This window comes from Plasmodium yoelii (assembly GCF_900002385.2).
Source record: "Plasmodium yoelii strain 17X genome assembly, chromosome: 11".
In the NCBI taxonomy this organism is placed as follows: Eukaryota; Apicomplexa; class Aconoidasida; order Haemosporida; family Plasmodiidae; genus Plasmodium; species Plasmodium yoelii.
The window spans coordinates 308097-325798 of NC_036183.2; the positions used below are offsets into that span (position 1 = coordinate 308097).

Sequence of the window (17702 nt, forward strand, 5' to 3'; positions counted from 1 at the left end):
TACAAATTTGCACACAAAAGTGTAGGAAATAAAAATAAAAAATACTCAAACAATAAGGTGAAATACTATTTGTGATAGATCCAAATTAGTCATAATATTTATCATGGTAAAAATCTTACTGTATTGCACACCATTTTTTCTAAGGACGAATTTAAAAGGTTGTAAATAAAAAAAAAAAATATATTTTTTTTTATTTCAATTGAATAAGAAAATTGGATATAAATATATTCTCCAAGTATTGATACAAAAAAACGATATTAAAATTTGAGTACAATTTAACCTTCATTTTTCTATTATTTTTTTTATAAGATTTATCCGATTTATGCTCTTCTTTTTTAAAAATATCTAAAAAAAATAAAAGTACTCTATTCAAAAAATTAAAAAAAAAATAAAAACATTAAAATATAGAAAAAAAAATAATATAACCACATAACTGATTATACACTACACTTACACACTATATAAAATAAATTAAAAATTTTTATAATAAATATATCTCTTTAAATATTATAATTAAAACTATTTTAAAAACAGTTCACCATACTTTCAAAAAAACCCTTCTTATATTTGTTATCAGAAATGCATTTATGGGCAAAATCATATCGATGAGGCAAACAAAAAGTCTTTTTACATTGCTTACAAAAATAGCTATTAATATCATTCAAAACCTGAATAAATATAATTTTTATTAATAAAAAAAATAAATAATTTAACTTTCTATGCTTACATATATATACATTTTTAGTTATATTAAAATTTTCCAAAATATGTTCATATATATATATTGTCATCAGGAATATGGATATAACCCTATTTTATATTCCCTTTTATGAAATCAAAGTATTTTTTATTTGACACATTAATTTGTACAATTTATAATTGTCTATTTTATTTTTTACCGTTTTACATTTTTCTTTATCACATATTTTTGGTTTAGTTGCTTTTTTTATATAAGTGCACTTATGAATTAAATGCCATTTTATCTCTTCTTCTTCCTATATATATATACAAAAAAAGAAAAGAAATTTATTCACACAAATAGCGATTTCCCAAATGAATAAATAAAATGGTTTCATATATATATATATATATACATATATAGTTGATTCATGTAAACAGCTATAATATTTATCCATTTTGTTATTTTCTATTTTATTCGCACTTACATCAGGAATTACTGCATTACAGTATTCACATAAAATAACTTTTTTCAAATCAGAGTGTTTTAATTTAGAGCATACATGATCTTGTGCTTTTTTATGTAACTCGCAAAACTAAATAAAAAAATATACATATCAGACATTATATTATAGAAAAGCAGACGGAAACAATTCAATGGAACTATTCATATATATTTAAGAAAATATCGTTATCGTTATCGTTATCGTTATCATTATCATTATCATTATCATTTTGTAACATACACACATTGATATATTCCACAAAATTTATTTTATAAACAATTTTTTATATACATATGTGCTATTATTTTATACCATTAATTCACAATATTCACATTTGTGTGGAAGAAAATCATGATATCTACATCCTTCGAATTGGCATTTTTGAATGAAATTGGAAAAATGAGCCATATTAATTTTTTTATATATATTTAGTCATATTGTCCTCATTTTTTTTTAATTTAAATATGTCGTATTTTTCCATTATATGTTTTATATTCTCTGTTCATAATTTTTTTTTTTTTTATATTTACAGTTAATATTTTTTTAGCTTATATTCTTTTTTTTTTATTTTTTGGTCATATTTTTTTTTTTTTTTTTATCCAATTTAATTATTATAGCAAATTAAAACTAAAAAAATGAGGAAAAAAAACGAGGAAAAAAAAGAGGAAAAAAAAGAGGAAAAAAAATGAGGAAAAAAAATGAGGAAAAAAAATATAATGGATGTTATTTTTTTATAATACATATTTTACCTAATATATAAAGAAACATAATACATATTATATTGTAGTTTACCTTTATATTGAAAAATTGGAAAAGAATAAATCCTGAACGGATGCATAAAAATAAACTAGCTATATTATAACAAACACAGACTGAATAAAACCGTTCTCTAATACTATGAAATAATATTTTCCTTCGCATATCTATATTTATTTATATTTTATTTTTATGTTAAACATAAATTGATTTGTTTATATTTTGTTAATTGATTCCTTACTCTTTTTTGTATAAATCTCTTTAGAGCAATAAAGGATATATTTCCACATTATACACCAATGCACCGAATATACCTATTTACACATTTTTTATAATAGCTGTTTTAAAAATAAAGGTAATTATAAAATTAAAACATTTACCGAGTTAAAGGAAAAAATAAGAAAATGCATAATATATAAAATAAAAGGCGAACAAATTTAGACATCAAAAATATAGTAAATTTGTCAAATATGAAAAATTATATTTCGCACAATTTTTTACTTTCCTATTACACACCATTATAAATTTTTGTATATGCACAATTCATAATTTTTTCACGTTTTTTATTATTTTCGTTGTTTCGCTGTTTCGTTGTTTCGCTGTTTCGTCATTTCATTGTTTCGTCGTTTTTAATTATTTGGTTTCCACCGATTTTTGCATTTTTATTTTTAACAAATTTGTTTAGCTATTTGAAGTTTCAAACAAATTAAAACAAAATAAGTGTCTGTATACATTTTATTGCATTTTCTACAAATACAAATGTAATAATGTACGCTATTTGAGTGTACTACACATGACCAAAAGAAAACATAAATACTAGCGTTTTATTGAATATGCACTGTTAATGTTTTTTTTGTTACATAAAAAATATAAAATATTAATACACCAATAAAAAAATTTTTTAATTCATTTTCATCTTTTGAAATTATTTTTAAATTAATTACATTTGCAACATACAACATACAAATATATATATGTATATATTAGAGAGGCTTTAAAATTGATGCCTCCACTAAATATATTTTTTCCCCCCAATTTTTTTTATGACTAACATTCTTCCTATATGTATATATTTTTTTTTTTTTTTTTCAGTCTTTTTCTGGTTTCCCTTTTTTTATCATTTTTCCTTCCTTTGTCTACTTCGATATTTTTGTTCTGCTCGATCTTCTTTAGCTTTTATATTTTAAAAGCATTTGAAACGAAGATCGAGGAAAAGAATTTAAAAAGCCAAGACTTATTATGTTTTTTACGCCTTTTTTAATTTTGAGCTTATTTAGTTTAATAAACAGTTATAGTATAAATAAATTTAGTAAAAGGTTATTCCCTTATGTAAAAGTATTACATAAAAATGTGAGAAATGTAAAAGAAGAAAAAAATAATATTTATATTCCTAAAGACAAACAAAAAGGCCATATAAATTTTAACATTGAAAATTTCCCTATTAAAAATGATGCCATAAATAATCAAAATTTATATTTTTTTAAAAATAATGAAACCTTTTCTACCTTGCATGTTCAGAAATTATTGGTAGAAGAATTAAATAAAAATAATATTCAAGTACCTTCAATTATACAGTCAGATTTATTAAAATATTATAATCAAAATTCTGAAAATTTAAAAAATATTATTATAGCTGCAGAAAATGGTATAGGAAAAACTTTATCATATATAATTTTTATATTAAATCATATTTTAAAAAAAAAAAAAAATATATTTGTTCTGATATTTCAGTATAATAGTTTATTGTCAAATCAGTGCTATGACATTCTTAAGCGTCTTTCCAGGTAATATTCTTCATCCTATTTTTTAGTGTTTCTTTTCTATATTTATTAATGTGTGTGTAAGAATATATAGAGAGAAAAAAAAAAAAAAAGTTATAACATTTTTTTTTATTTTTTAGAGATATTAATGTAAAAATAACCTGTTTGAAAAATAATGAAATAATCAAATTAAATACCAGTTCAATAGTAATTTCATCCCCAATCAAATTTGTTGCATATATGAAAGAGAACAAAGATGTAGTGACACATTTTTTAGAAAATTTAAATTTTTTTATTATTGATGAAGTAGATATTATGTTTGACAAACCATATATTAAATATATTAACCAAGTATATGAAGAAATTAGCAAACTAAATAATGATAATAAAGGAAAAACAAAATTCAAATCAATTATAACATCATCTACATTATCTAATAAAGGAGAAAAATCTATATACAAAAATATTATTAATTATGTAAAAGATTATATTATAATTAAAACAAACAATTTTCATAATATTCATCCTTTTATTAATTATAATTTTATAAATTTATCAAATTATAATATTAATCAAAAAATTGATACAATAAAAAATATACTTTTAAAAACAAATCACAAAAAAGTTATTATTTTTTGTAATACTGTTAAAAGTTGTAACACTGCATTCAGTATGTTGAAATCACATTTTGATAATATTTTTTCTTTTAATTCTTCTTTAAAAAAAGAAGACCAAATGCTCATTTTAGATCATTTTAAAAATTCAGAAGATAACGTTATACTTGTTTCTACCGATATTATACATAGGGGAATTGATATTAAAAACATTACTCATCTTTTCCATTTTGATACACCTACGAATATTATAGTATACACTCACAGGTAAAAAAGAAAAATCAAAAAAAAAAGTTAATTTATTTATGACCAAGTAATAAAAAATTTACTAAATAAATGACCAAAACATAAAAATCTGTATTTGGCTAGCTCACAAACACCTTATTCATTTCCGACAAAATTATATACCGTTTTTTTTCCATTTAATTTATTTTTGACCATATAATAATGAACATAGTTATTTATTATATTAATCAAACATATTATTATTTTATTACCAAACAAAACATAAACATGTACATGTACATATACACATTTTTACGCGTTTTCCCATTTACAGAAATGGAAGAATATCGAGGGGCGCCAATACGGGGGATATATACATTTTCAATGACGCCGAAAATTTAATAACAAAAAAAATATATCAATTCCATAAAAATAACATAAAATTTGAGGATATTTTTAGCAGAAAAAGATCGTTACGAAAAAATTATAAAAGACAGCTGAAAAAAATCTAATAAAAGTTAAAAAAAAAATATATATATATACATACATACACACACCAATGCAAATATACTATGCAATATTTATATATGTCAATATATCTATTTGTACAAATCATTTATTTCATCCAATTTTTTTTTTAAATCTCCTTCATTGTTTTCTTTTTTGTACGCTCCTTGTTTTAAATTCTGAATAAACTGAAATTTTTATAAATTTAAAAAGTTAAAAAAAAATTATTTTTAAATTAAAAAAAATACTAAAACATATATTTGTTATAAAACTAGCCACACACATAATATATTATACCTGTAGTGTTGCGGATATTTTTTTTAATTTCTTATTCTTGTTCTTTTCCAGTTCAACCAGATTCTATAATACAAAAAAACATATATGCATGCATAAATGTGTATGTTATAAATATTATTACAATTTGTTAGTTCAATCACTAAAAAATTGCCATTTATATAAATCACCATACAACCACAAATCTAAAATATGATTACATATTTAATGATATATAAATAAAAGGCTACTCGAAATTTATCTTTAGTATTGACATATTCTTTGTTCACTATATTCAATTCATTGTGCATCTCCGTAATCGAATTATTTAATTGTTCTGTATTTTTTTGGCATTCTTTTATTTGATTCCACAAATCATCAACATTTTCTGGATAAAGTGGAGTTTCGAGGGTTTCTAGTAATTCATTTATTTTTCTTTGTGACCTTTGTCTTTCAAAAATAAATAAATAAATAAAAAAAAAAATAAAAAAAAAAAGTGTAAATTTTTTGGGTCGTTTGAAACATATAAAGTGCCCTTGTCTATATCATGTAATTAAGCAGATCAGTTATCTTATCAATTATCGTATCAATCTAAAGTGTATGAACATATATATTTTTTTTCTTTTTATTTTTCTTTTTATTTTTCTTTTTCTTTAAAATTACTTGAACTCAGAATATTTCTTTTCTTCACCCTGCATAACAATAGGTAATTCTGAAATCATCGAATTTAAATTCATTAGTTTGCTTTTTTGTAAAAATCTTTCCTTTTTTAAATTTAAATAACTTAACTTATTATTCTTGTGTATATCATCAATTGTTTCTATATAGACATCGTTGTTTTTTATCATTCTTTCAGATTCTTCTATTTTTTTGTTCTCTTCTTTTTTTATTTTTTTTTTAGCATCCAGTATTCCATGGATTTCTTCATTTTTTTTGTGCATATTATCAACGTAGGTATAAAAATCCTTTTTCTTTTCATCCATTTTCAAAAAATACAAAAATGAAAAAAAAGCTAAGTCAAAATTTTAATGTCTTTCAAACATATGTATTTGCATATATACTTATATCTCTATAATGTATATTTACATGAATGTATATTAAACATATATACTTTTTTTTTTATTAATTATCGGGAAAAAAATAATATTGTTTTTATCCCATTTTGTAAAAATTGCTCATTCTATATGTATAAATGTGTGTGTCCAAATTATTATTTTTATTTATTATTTAATTAACTGTTAATATTTTTATTACTTTATTTCCATTTTTTTATTTTTTCTTGCCTTTTTTCTCTTTTTTTTCTTGCCGTTCATATTTTATTTTACAATTGATCTTTAGTTTTGCTCTATTTTTATCCATTTTTTGATATTTTGGCTGTTTTTTTTTTTTTTTAAATAAAAATATGTACATATACAAAATTGGGCATGTTCATTTAATTATTTAAAACCAATTAAATAGTAATTTTTTTAACTTAAAAAATTGATATTAAAACTATAACAAATGTATAATATAGATCATAAAAACATGTTATAACCATTTTGTTTACTAAAATAATATATGAATTTGTTGAATCTTAGTGTGTCTTATAATTCCATTGAATTAGCAGACAAATATATATTTACTCGACTATGCATTATATTCACATGCACACATATTGATAAATACATTACCCTATCCAACAAATGACAATAAACAAATCCTTAAACCATTGAAAAAAAAAAAACAGTTTTATTCTATTTTCCTAATTTGTTTATACAACCCTTATCTATATTCATAGGAAATTTATATGAATAAAAAAAACAGCCAAATTAAACCTAAAATTAAACAATATTATTTTCACTTCCCTATGCTTTAATTATATAGGTGCTTTTAAATATATGAGATCTAACAACATTTGATAAAAATAAATAAATCATTTCGAAAGTATATTAATAAAAAATTTAATGAACCCTATAATAATAATACTATATATAATTCTCCTATGAAATAACAAATGTAATACAAAAGAGAAAAAATATTCACACACATGTATGTATGTATGTATGTATATATATATATATATATAACCGTAATAATAACCTCGCATTAAATCTTTTTTTGTAGCTTATTCTTAAAGGACTAATTTCTCTCAAATTTAATCGACTTTCTCATGATAATTTTATAAAAGTTTGTATATTCATGATATTTTATTATTCTCATAAGAATATGCCTTTGTTAACACTTTTTTTAAATTTATTTAAAATATATATATTTTTTTTAATTTATTTAAAATTTATCTTTTTTTTTTAATTTATTTAAATTTTTTTTTTTAATTAAAACTATATTGATATGCCGCACCAGGCGATTGATAGCTCATTTATTTTTTTTTAACTTCTTTGCCATTTTTTTAAATAAAAAGAGAAAAGAAAAGCTGATTTTCAATTCTATGAATGATCCATGTCATTATTACATTTCTCGTACAGTTTACTATATGTATTTTTATTATATTTTTATTATATTTTTATTATATTTTTATTCTTTTTTTATTCTATTTTTCTTCTTTTTTTTTTTTTTTTTTTTTAATATAAATCATTTAAGATAGAAGGATGAATGTTCCAAATGCCAGAGTAAAATAAATATATCGAATACATTCTCTACAACTGCTGTTTTTATTTCATTTATTTTTCTTCTCTTTCACACATATTCTAAAGTAAACAGCTATTCCCACTAAATAAAAATATAATATCAATAAAATTATAAAAAAAAAAAAAAAGGAAAAGACGAAGCATGAAATCATTATTTTGTAGTGTAATAAATAATGGTAGAAAATTAAAAATATATATTGCCATTTGTTTGTTTCTGCTGTATCTAATAAATATACCATTTTGCAAGACAAAGAAAAGGAAACACTTTAATTCAATTGATAGAAATTTATTTGTAGATGTAAAAAAGGGATATAACTATTATTTTGATAATAAAAAAAATAATTATTTTTCAAAAAAATGCAAAAATTATCACAAAATAAGAGAGTTTAAAAATGTCAATATACAATGTAAAGAAGTGGATGAAGAAAATATATTGCAAGATGAGGAAAAAAAAAATAAAGAATTATTTTCTAGCATACCTCAAATTAACCAAAAAATTGTTGAGTTTTTAGAAACAAAAGGAATAAAATATATGACAAAAATACAATCAAAAAGCTTTATGCCAATATATGAAGGTAATGATATAATAGGAAGATCAGAAACGGGTTCTGGAAAAACAATAGCATTTGCTCTGCCATTAGTTGAAAAATTATATAAAAATATAGAATCCCAAAAAAAAATAATAAAAAATAAATCAAACGAAATAAATTCTATACAACATTTATCTGAAGAAGGAAATAAAAATGACAATATGGATAAAGATCCATACATTTTGGTTTTAGAACCCACTCGAGAATTATCAAAACAAGTAGAAACTACATTTAAAGAAATTAGTCAATTCTATAATTTTAATATTATGTCTATATATGGAGGAGAAAGTTATACATATCAAGAAAATAAATTGAGAAAAGGAATACAAATATTAACAGGGACACCTGGTCGTATAATTGATCATATAGAAAAAAAAAATTTATCATTAAAAAATATAAAATATGTTGTATTAGATGAAGCAGATGAAATGTTAAATTTAGGTTTTACTCATGATATTGAACGAATATTAAGTTATATAAATATCAAAGATGCACAAGTACTTTTATATTCTGCTACTACTCCATCATGGATTAAAGATATTAGCTCTAAATATTTAAAGAACCCAATATACATAGATGTAATAAATACTATTAATAAAACATCTAAAACTATACAACATATAGCAATAAAAACACCTTATGATATAAAAGAAAAAGCAATGCTTTTAGAAGATATTATTTTAGTAAAATCAAATGGTGGTCAAGTTATTATTTTTACTCGAACAAAATTAGAAGCTGATATTTTAGCCTCGGAAGGATCATTTAATTATTTAAATTTTTCAGTCTTACATGGTAATATAGCACAATCAACTAGAGAACATACAATGCAAAGATTTAGAAATGGAATGTTTCAAGTATTAATTGCAACAGATATTGCAGCTAGAGGACTCGATATATCAAATGTTGATCTAATTATACAATGTTATCCGCCAACTTATCCGGCTATTTATATACATAGATCTGGAAGAACTGGAAGAGCAAATAAAAAAGGAATATCAATCGTTTTATTTTCCAATGAAGATAAAAATGATGTAATAAAAATAGAAAAAAATTGTGGTATTAAATTTCTTACAGAATCATTACCAAGTAATGAACAAGTTTTTCATTCTGTTTCTAAAATAATTTTAAAAAAAATCGAAAATGTAAATAGTGAAGTTTTACCATTTTTTTATAAAAGTGCAAATGAGCTAATTGAAAAATCAAATTTATTAAATATTGATCAAATAAATTTAATATCAAGATGTTTAGCTATTATATCAAAAAAAGAATATATAAAAAAAAGATCATTAATTAGTGGTTTATCAGATACTATTACTTTAACATTTTTAAATAAAAAAAGAAAATGGAAAAATATACATGATGTTATTTATTGGATTAATAAATTGTCAAATGAATTAAATGTTAATGTATTTAATAAAATTTTACAAATTAAAATAAATAATAAAGATCAATCATTTTCTTATTTTGATCTTAATCAAAAATTAGCTGAAAATCTAATTCAAAATTTTAATAATATGGCAAAAATGGAAAATAAACAAACATTTGATTTGTCTATTGCTCAAAATATTCCTCCTCAATCTGAATTATCATCAGATTCATATCGAACTAATTCACAAAAAAAAAGAAACTATTCACAAAAAAAAATACATTATTCTTACAAAAATCGTCCATCTTACTACTAAACTATCTTTGTATTCTTTTTATTTCATTTTGAAAATTCATGGAAAAATTTTATCAAAAATAAAACAACGGTATAAATAAAGGACCTACAAGTTGACAAGATTATTTTTTTTTTTTTTTTTTTTGGGGAGAATTTTATTCATTTTGGCTAGCTGGCTATATTCTAAAAATCAAAATAATAACGACAATAACGATAATAATGATAATAATGATAATAACGATAATAACGATAATAACGATAACAAAATAGGTTAAAAAAAAGATCCACTTAATTATTTGACTAACATAAGAATAATTTCACCTCATTTTGTTATATCTACACATATGCATGTTTGTTGGTATATATCTTTCCCATATTTTTCTACACTTTTTTATAATTTTTTTTTTCTTTATTCATTAATATATATTTATAGATATGTGTGCATTAAATGCACACAGTAGGCAAATTCTATGTCTGTTTCATTTATTCATTTATTTATTCATTTATTTATTCATTTATTTATTCAATTTTTTTTGTGAAATTATATTTTTTATAAACAATACATATTACTATTTATCATGTTCGCAAACTATTTGCAATTTAATCAAATTATTAGATGTTTATTCAAATCATATATATGTATATATATTACACATTTAGTGCATATTAATATAAATAACAACAAAAAATGTTGCTTTATCGTCTTGTTTTTTTGTTTTAACTTGCAAACATATTTATGTATTAATATAATTATATTAATTTTAAAAAGGTTTTGAGATATAATATAATCTTATTACAAAATATATATTACTGTTTTTTTTTTTTTTTTTTTTTTTTTTTCTTATTAAATTTTTATTTTATAAAAACCATTTAAAAGCCCTTCAAAATGAAGCTAATTTTATCACTAATTCATTATTTGTTTTTTTATTTTTTTTTCAATTTTATAAAATGTGATAAACTTAGTTTAGAAAATAAATTCCATTTTAATGATGTAAAACCACCATTAAAGGCCATGTAAATATAGATAGACCCAATGATAAAATAAATACATAATAGATACTCATATATATTTATTATGTACATATTTTTGCATTCTTATTTTGTTTGCTAGGGGGCCTAATTCCAGTGTCTTATACCCACTAATTCAGGATCTTGAGGAAGAAGAAAAGTTCGAAACAAATTTAAGCATACTACAAAATTGGCACTACAAATGTTGATACATATCTGTGCGTTTTTTACACATTTATGCTCATTGGTTTTATAAATAGCCCATTCGACAAATCATAATACATTCTAATTTTTATATTTTAAAGAATATATTCAGAAAATTTAGATATATATGATGAGACAAACTTTCCTAACCCTTTTGAGAGTCCGGAGAAATGTGTGTTATCTTTAGGGTAAATAAATATAACCGTTAAGACAAAAAAAAAAAAAAAAAAAAAAAAAAAAAATTGTACAATTATTTTTTCATTTATAGAATAAGTCACACATGGATATGCGATCCATCAAATATTATAAAATTAGAAGATCAATTAAATATTGAAGCTGCTTTGCTTAAAATCCGAGATACTAATTATCACAGTTGTTTATCTAATGAGAATTTTTATTATCAAGTATGAAAAATATAGAAAAAAGAGATTAATAATGTATATATATATATATATATATATATAAAAATATGTGAAATAAAATAATGTTTTAACTAAGAAATATATTTATTTTTTATAGAATTTTATTTTTATTTTATATGATTTGTTTAATTATTATTTCATATATTAATAAGTTTGTAAATATTTTTATTTTTTTCCCAATTTTGTGAATCTAAGGTAGCTGTAGCTATAGTACCAGATATTTTTATAAGAAAAAATAATTCTATCGAAAAATCGATCCAAGAATTTTCTCAAAATATATTAAGAAAATGGGGTATAGGAAATAAAAAATGTCATGACGGTATTTTGTTTGTTTATATAAAACGTCTAGGTTCATTTATTGTATCAAAAAGGGAAGGGGTAGAAGATAAATATATAAATGAGACAGAAATAAAAAATATATTTATGAATTCATATTTTGCAACAGGATCTATTAGCAAAGCGCTAATTAGTTCACTAAATTTTATTAACAAAAAATTACCCTCAAAACCACAAGGTAGCCAATGTGAAAAATAAATATACACACAATAGATAAAACAAATGTGTGTGTGCATATTACATATACTAACGTTATCATATATTCAACAGTTCAATTTTTCACACCATTCAACAGTTATAATTTTTCGGACTAAAATTGACACACCTTTGTTCAACATTTATCGCATTTTCTGATAACCTAAATTTTTACACTTTAATATACCATCATACTATTTTATATTTTTTACAGAACTGACCAACACGGCAAAATTGTTTTTATTATTAATTTTCCTTTATATAATATCCATTGCTATTGTATATTTAATCACTGTTGTATATAGGATAAACTAGCCATGTAAGATTATGTATTTTTTGTGTATTATTTTATTGCTATGTCATTATTTTACTAACTTTTGTAACTATTTTTTTTTTTTTTTTTTTGATTTTTCCTATTTTTACATTGCTTATTCAGTTAATATATTACTGACTACTGTTTGGCTGTTTTTTGCTCATCAGCTATTTTTTGTTTTTTTTTCACACTAAATGGAATTATTATTACTTGAGAAAAACATATAAATAACCATAAAGTATAGATATATATAATATATATATATATACATAATATATATATTTTTTTATATTTCCTTCTCGTAACGAACAATTATAGGGGCACACATAAAAATATATTATATATTACTTAAAAAAAAATATATTTCATGTTCATAATTTTTATTCCTATTCATATGAAATGCACATTTATATGTTATCACATTTACACCAACACAATTAAAAAAAAATAATAATAATAGTAACATAATAAGCAATCCAATAAATATATATAATACATAGATGGCAAGGAAATGAGTTATTTTATTATTTTTCCATATTTTTAATACATTATGTACATATTTGTTTAACATTTTTTGTGTGCTTGTATATGTACATTTTTATATCGTATTTAGTTGCGCGTGTAATTTTTTTATTTTTAATAAAGTCAATTTTTTTATAATATAAAAATAAATTATATATATATATACATGTATGAATATCACTAATTTTCCCATATGAGAAAAACTGAACAAATATAATGTATCCATACTAATCATACTGCCGCAGTTTCATTTAATTAGTGTTACTATTATTATAATTTTATTTTTTTATTAATCCGTTTAACATATAAAATGAGAATGCAGTCCGTTTCAAATATCTTAAAATCCAGCTTAAAAAAAAGTGTGCAAATCAATGGAAAAAATAAAATAATTCAAGGAGGAATATGCACAAATTTTCCAAGATGTTTTTCAACCACAAATAATTTAAAAACAAAAAAAATGAACATGTTTACTGCAATCAATTCTGCTATGCACACAGTGTTTGAAAATGATCCTAAATCAATACTATTGGGTGAGGATGTAGCATTTGGTGGTGTGTTTAGATGTTCTTTAGATTTAAGAAACAAATATGGAGATAAAAGAGTTTTTAACACACCTTTATGTGAACAAGGTATAATTGGTTTTGCTATTGGACTAGCCGAAAATGGATATACAACTATTGCTGAAATACAATTTGGTGATTATATATTTCCAGCTTTTGATCAAATAATAAATGATGTAGCTAAATATCGCTATAGATCAGGTAGTAGTTTTGATGTAGGAAAATTAACTATTAGATGTACATGGGGTGCAGTAGGTCATGGTGGTTTATATCATTCACAAAGTCCAGAAGCATTTTTTGCTCATGCATCAGGTATTAAAATAATTGTACCAAGTGATGCATATAAAGCTAAAGGATTACTACTATCTGCAATTAAAGATCCAAACCCTTGTTTATTTTTCGAACCCAAAATATTATACAGAGCATCTGTTAATGAAGTGCCTATTGAACAATATGAATTAGAAATAGGTAAAGCAGATGTAGTAAAAGAAGGTTCTGATTTAACTATTGTTACATGGGGATCATTAGTACATAAAATGAAAAATGCAGCTGATATTTTATTAAAAAAACATAACATAGATTGTGAAGTTATTGATTTACAAACAATTGTACCATGGGATATTGAAACAGTACAAAAATCTGTTGAGAAAACAGGAAGATTATTAATTACACATGAAGCTCAATTAACTAATGGGTTTGGAGCTGAAATAGCAGCAAAAATACAAGAAAGATGTTTTTATAATTTAAATTCGCCAATTAAAAGAGTATGTGGTTATGATACTCCATTCCCACATGTTTATGAACCATTTTATATTCCAGATGAACACAAAGTTATTTATGAGGTAAAAAAAATGATGAAAGAATAAAATTACAAAACTAATTTTTTATTATCTTTTTTTTAATCATTATACATATCAAGGCAAGATAATTTTATATCACCCTTATTTGTATAAATCACAGTTTTTTTTTATCCATACATAATAACTGAAAAATATGGGCATGTGTCATAGAAATAAAAAAAAAAAAAAAAAAAAAAGGATAAAATGTTCATACAAATTTTTAATAAATTTATTAATATAATCGAGATCAATTCATGAAAATGATCGGCGTGCAATCATTAATGCATATGTGTGTTGCATACATATGGTCATGTTACATTTGAATTTTTTTTTTTTTTCATCGCCTTTAAAATTAGCATGCCTAAATTTAAGGAATGTAAAAAATAAGTTCATACTACATACTACTTCATACTGCTTCGTACTGTTTCGCACTGCTTCTTATGCTTACATTTCTTACATTTTTACTTTATTACATTTTTTTTCATTTCATTTTTTTGAATTGGAAAATATTCACTCCGGAAAAATGTATACTACGAAAGCATTTTTTAAACAATAAACTAAAATTATTTTTTTAAATAAAGACTAATTTTTTCATAAATGGGAAACGGTTAAATCGTGATGGTAGCAAACGTAGCGAAAGTAGTGAAAATAGCGAAAGTAGCGAAAATAATTTAAAATCGCCTGACCATGCAATAATTTTTAAATACCTGTTAATATATAATAGGAATATTTGGGTATATAAAAAAAAACGCAATATGATAATCCTAGGAATATATGTCAATATTCATAAGTTTGCTTTTTTTATTAAGGCGAAAATTTAGGTTTTGTAAAATTGACAATGTTTCAACTTTTAATATAAATATACTTAAATATTGTTCATATAATAATTTCATTTTTTTTTTACATAAAATATTATTTTTCCCACATTTTCACTCCACAAAAAAAATAAATAAATTCACTAAAAATAAAATAGATGAAGTAAACAAATAGATGAAGTAAGCAAAATAGTGAAGCAAACAAAATAGTGAAGCAAACAAAATAGTGAAGCAAACAAAATAGTGAAGCAAACAAAATAGTGAAGCAAACAAAATAGTGAAGCAAACAAAATAGATGAAGTAAAAATAAGAATGCATTGCCAACATTTTATATCATTTTATTCTTCATCCCTTTTGTAAGAGTTATATATTGTCACTACATCGTCAGTATATTATTACTGCATTGTCACTACATCGTCAGTATATTATTACTATATTGCCACTTTATTATACATGAATTGGCTCTCTGCATTTGGTTAAAAGTGTTATGACCAAAGTTAAATATATGAAAGGGATGATGCTAAACAAAACCATCTCCAATTCTTAAAGTGGATACATCACATCTTTCACATATTACCTGACCATCTGATCGTTGTACAGCTTAATGTTCATTGATAAAGAAGAAAAATAAAATGGATCTCAAAGTAGAAGTTAAACAGTTAGAAGCGGGGCAGATAGAAGCGGGGCAGATAGAAGCGGGGCAGATAGAAGCGGGGCAGATAGAAGCGGGGCAGATAGAATCGGGCCAGATAGAAGCTGCTCAGTTAGAAGCTGCTCAGATAGAAGCTGATGAAAATCAGGACTATTACTCCGATTTAAAAAAAATATGTGAATTAAAAGAGCTTTCTCAGTTAGGAGAAAATAAAAAAAAAGTTGTAAAATGTTTTAATGATTTGTATTGTACAAAAGGTGATAATTTAACAAATTCGTTAAGTGAAATATATTCAATAGATGTTAATTCAGACACTATTTTATATATCTTACAAAAGTATCTACATATGCATGGGTTATGTATACCATGTTATAAATTTACAAATAATGATCATTCATGTGAATATAATATTAGATGTAAATGGTGTCACCATCATACACATCTTAATATAAATTCAGTATTATATCCAAATAAAATATTGCATGCAAAAAATAAATGTAATGTATGCACACATTTTCTTAAAGGGCGATTATGTTTATCAAAAAATGAATGTAAATTTTGCCACTCTTTTGATCATTTACCAATTTATTTAAAAACAAAATATTATAATATATTAAATAATTTGTATAAAAAAAAAATGAATACTAACATTATAAATAAACACATTTTAAAAAAAATGAAAAAAAGTATTATTAAAGAAAATACGTACCATTCTACATTTTATGTTATAGATAAAGATTTAATGAATATATTTGGTGAGCATGAAAAAGATGGCAAAAATGGTGGAGAAAGAGATGGCAAAAATGGTGGAGAAAGAGATGGCAAAAATGGTGGAGAAAGAGATGGCAAAAATGGTGGAGAAAGAGATGGCAAAAATGGTGGAGAAAGAGATGGCAAAAATGGTGGAGAAAGAGATGGCAAAAATGGTGGAGAAAGAGATGGCAAAAATGGTGGAGAAAGAGATGGCAAAAATGGTGGAGAAAGAGATGGCAAAAATGGTGACGATGTCAGACTCACTAATAGTATTCCACAAAATAATATTATATATGATCAAAATAATAAAAAAAAAAAAATCACAATACATCATACATGTAATGAATGTAGCCAAAATAAAAAACCATGCTTAGATTATTTCCTTTCCTTAAAAGATTGTCAAGATAGTTGCAATAAATGTCATGATGATATACATAAAAATAAATTCTCAAATTTATATTTTTTAACATATATGCATAATAATAAAATTTGTAATGTTTGTCCATTTATTAATGAAGAAAGATGTAATTGTGATCAAACAACAACTTATTGTCATGATACTGATCATATATTATTTGATATAAAATTTAAAAATTCTTTTAATGTTTCTTCACAATATTTACAATCACAATTTTTATATAAAAAAGAAAAACAACTCATGGAAACAGCTAACGAAGAGGATGAGGGAGAGGACGGATATGTCTCAAATCCAAACGATGCATCTCTTATCGAATCTGCTAATGCATCTAATATAGATGCACATGATGATAATAACACCTTGGAAAAAGAAGAACCCAAAACATGATAATCGAATCACTACCAAAGCCAAAAAAATAAAAAAAAAAAAAAAATAAAAAAATAAAAAAAAAAAAACTAATTTAATTTTTAAT

The 17702-nt window shown here is 22.6% G+C and overlaps 7 protein-coding genes across 7 annotated transcripts; 5 read left to right on the top strand and 2 right to left on the bottom strand.

Annotated features, from left to right (window-relative positions):
* Positions 1-115: 115 nt before the first annotated feature.
* On the bottom strand, positions 116-1592 carry PY17X_1104800 (AN1-type zinc finger protein, putative; the record flags this gene model as incomplete). The annotated part of the gene is made up of 6 exons (XM_022956428.1): positions 116-139; positions 281-345; positions 545-668; positions 900-995; positions 1167-1274; positions 1497-1592. The coding sequence occupies 6 exons, from the start codon at positions 1590-1592 to the stop codon at positions 116-118; spliced, it is 513 nt and encodes a 170-aa protein (XP_022812337.1).
* A 1587-nt stretch (positions 1593-3179) lies between these two features.
* Positions 3180-5051, top strand: PY17X_1104900 (ATP-dependent RNA helicase DDX27, putative; the record flags this gene model as incomplete). The annotated part of the gene is made up of 3 exons (XM_022956429.1): positions 3180-3724; positions 3841-4581; positions 4874-5051. 3 exons carry the CDS (start codon positions 3180-3182, stop codon positions 5049-5051), a joined length of 1464 nt encoding a protein of 487 aa, XP_022812338.1.
* Positions 5052-5138: 87 nt separating this feature from the next.
* Positions 5139-6302, bottom strand: PY17X_1105000 (conserved Plasmodium protein, unknown function; the record flags this gene model as incomplete). The annotated part of the gene is made up of 4 exons (XM_022956430.1): positions 5139-5234; positions 5344-5406; positions 5571-5769; positions 5983-6302. The coding sequence occupies 4 exons, from the start codon at positions 6300-6302 to the stop codon at positions 5139-5141; spliced, it is 678 nt and encodes a 225-aa protein (XP_022812339.1).
* Positions 6303-8085: 1783 nt separating this feature from the next.
* Positions 8086-10215, top strand: PY17X_1105100 (ATP-dependent helicase, putative; the record flags this gene model as incomplete). Its single annotated transcript, XM_022956431.1, has 1 exon — positions 8086-10215. The coding sequence occupies one exon, from the start codon at positions 8086-8088 to the stop codon at positions 10213-10215; it is 2130 nt and encodes a 709-aa protein (XP_022812340.1).
* An 864-nt stretch (positions 10216-11079) lies between these two features.
* On the top strand, positions 11080-12673 carry PY17X_1105200 (MOLO1 domain-containing protein, putative; the record flags this gene model as incomplete). The annotated part of the gene is made up of 6 exons (XM_022956432.1): positions 11080-11207; positions 11305-11361; positions 11507-11593; positions 11674-11809; positions 12023-12341; positions 12573-12673. 6 exons carry the CDS (start codon positions 11080-11082, stop codon positions 12671-12673), a joined length of 828 nt encoding a protein of 275 aa, XP_022812341.1.
* Positions 12674-13503: 830 nt separating this feature from the next.
* Positions 13504-14619, top strand: PY17X_1105300 (uncharacterized protein; the record flags this gene model as incomplete). Its single annotated transcript, XM_718958.1, has 1 exon — positions 13504-14619. One exon carries the CDS (start codon positions 13504-13506, stop codon positions 14617-14619), a length of 1116 nt encoding a protein of 371 aa, XP_724051.1.
* Positions 14620-16039: 1420 nt separating this feature from the next.
* On the top strand, positions 16040-17617 carry PY17X_1105400 (centrosomal protein CEP120, putative; the record flags this gene model as incomplete). Its single annotated transcript, XM_718959.3, has 1 exon — positions 16040-17617. The coding sequence occupies one exon, from the start codon at positions 16040-16042 to the stop codon at positions 17615-17617; it is 1578 nt and encodes a 525-aa protein (XP_724052.3).
* Between the last annotated feature and the right edge of the window lie 85 nt (positions 17618-17702).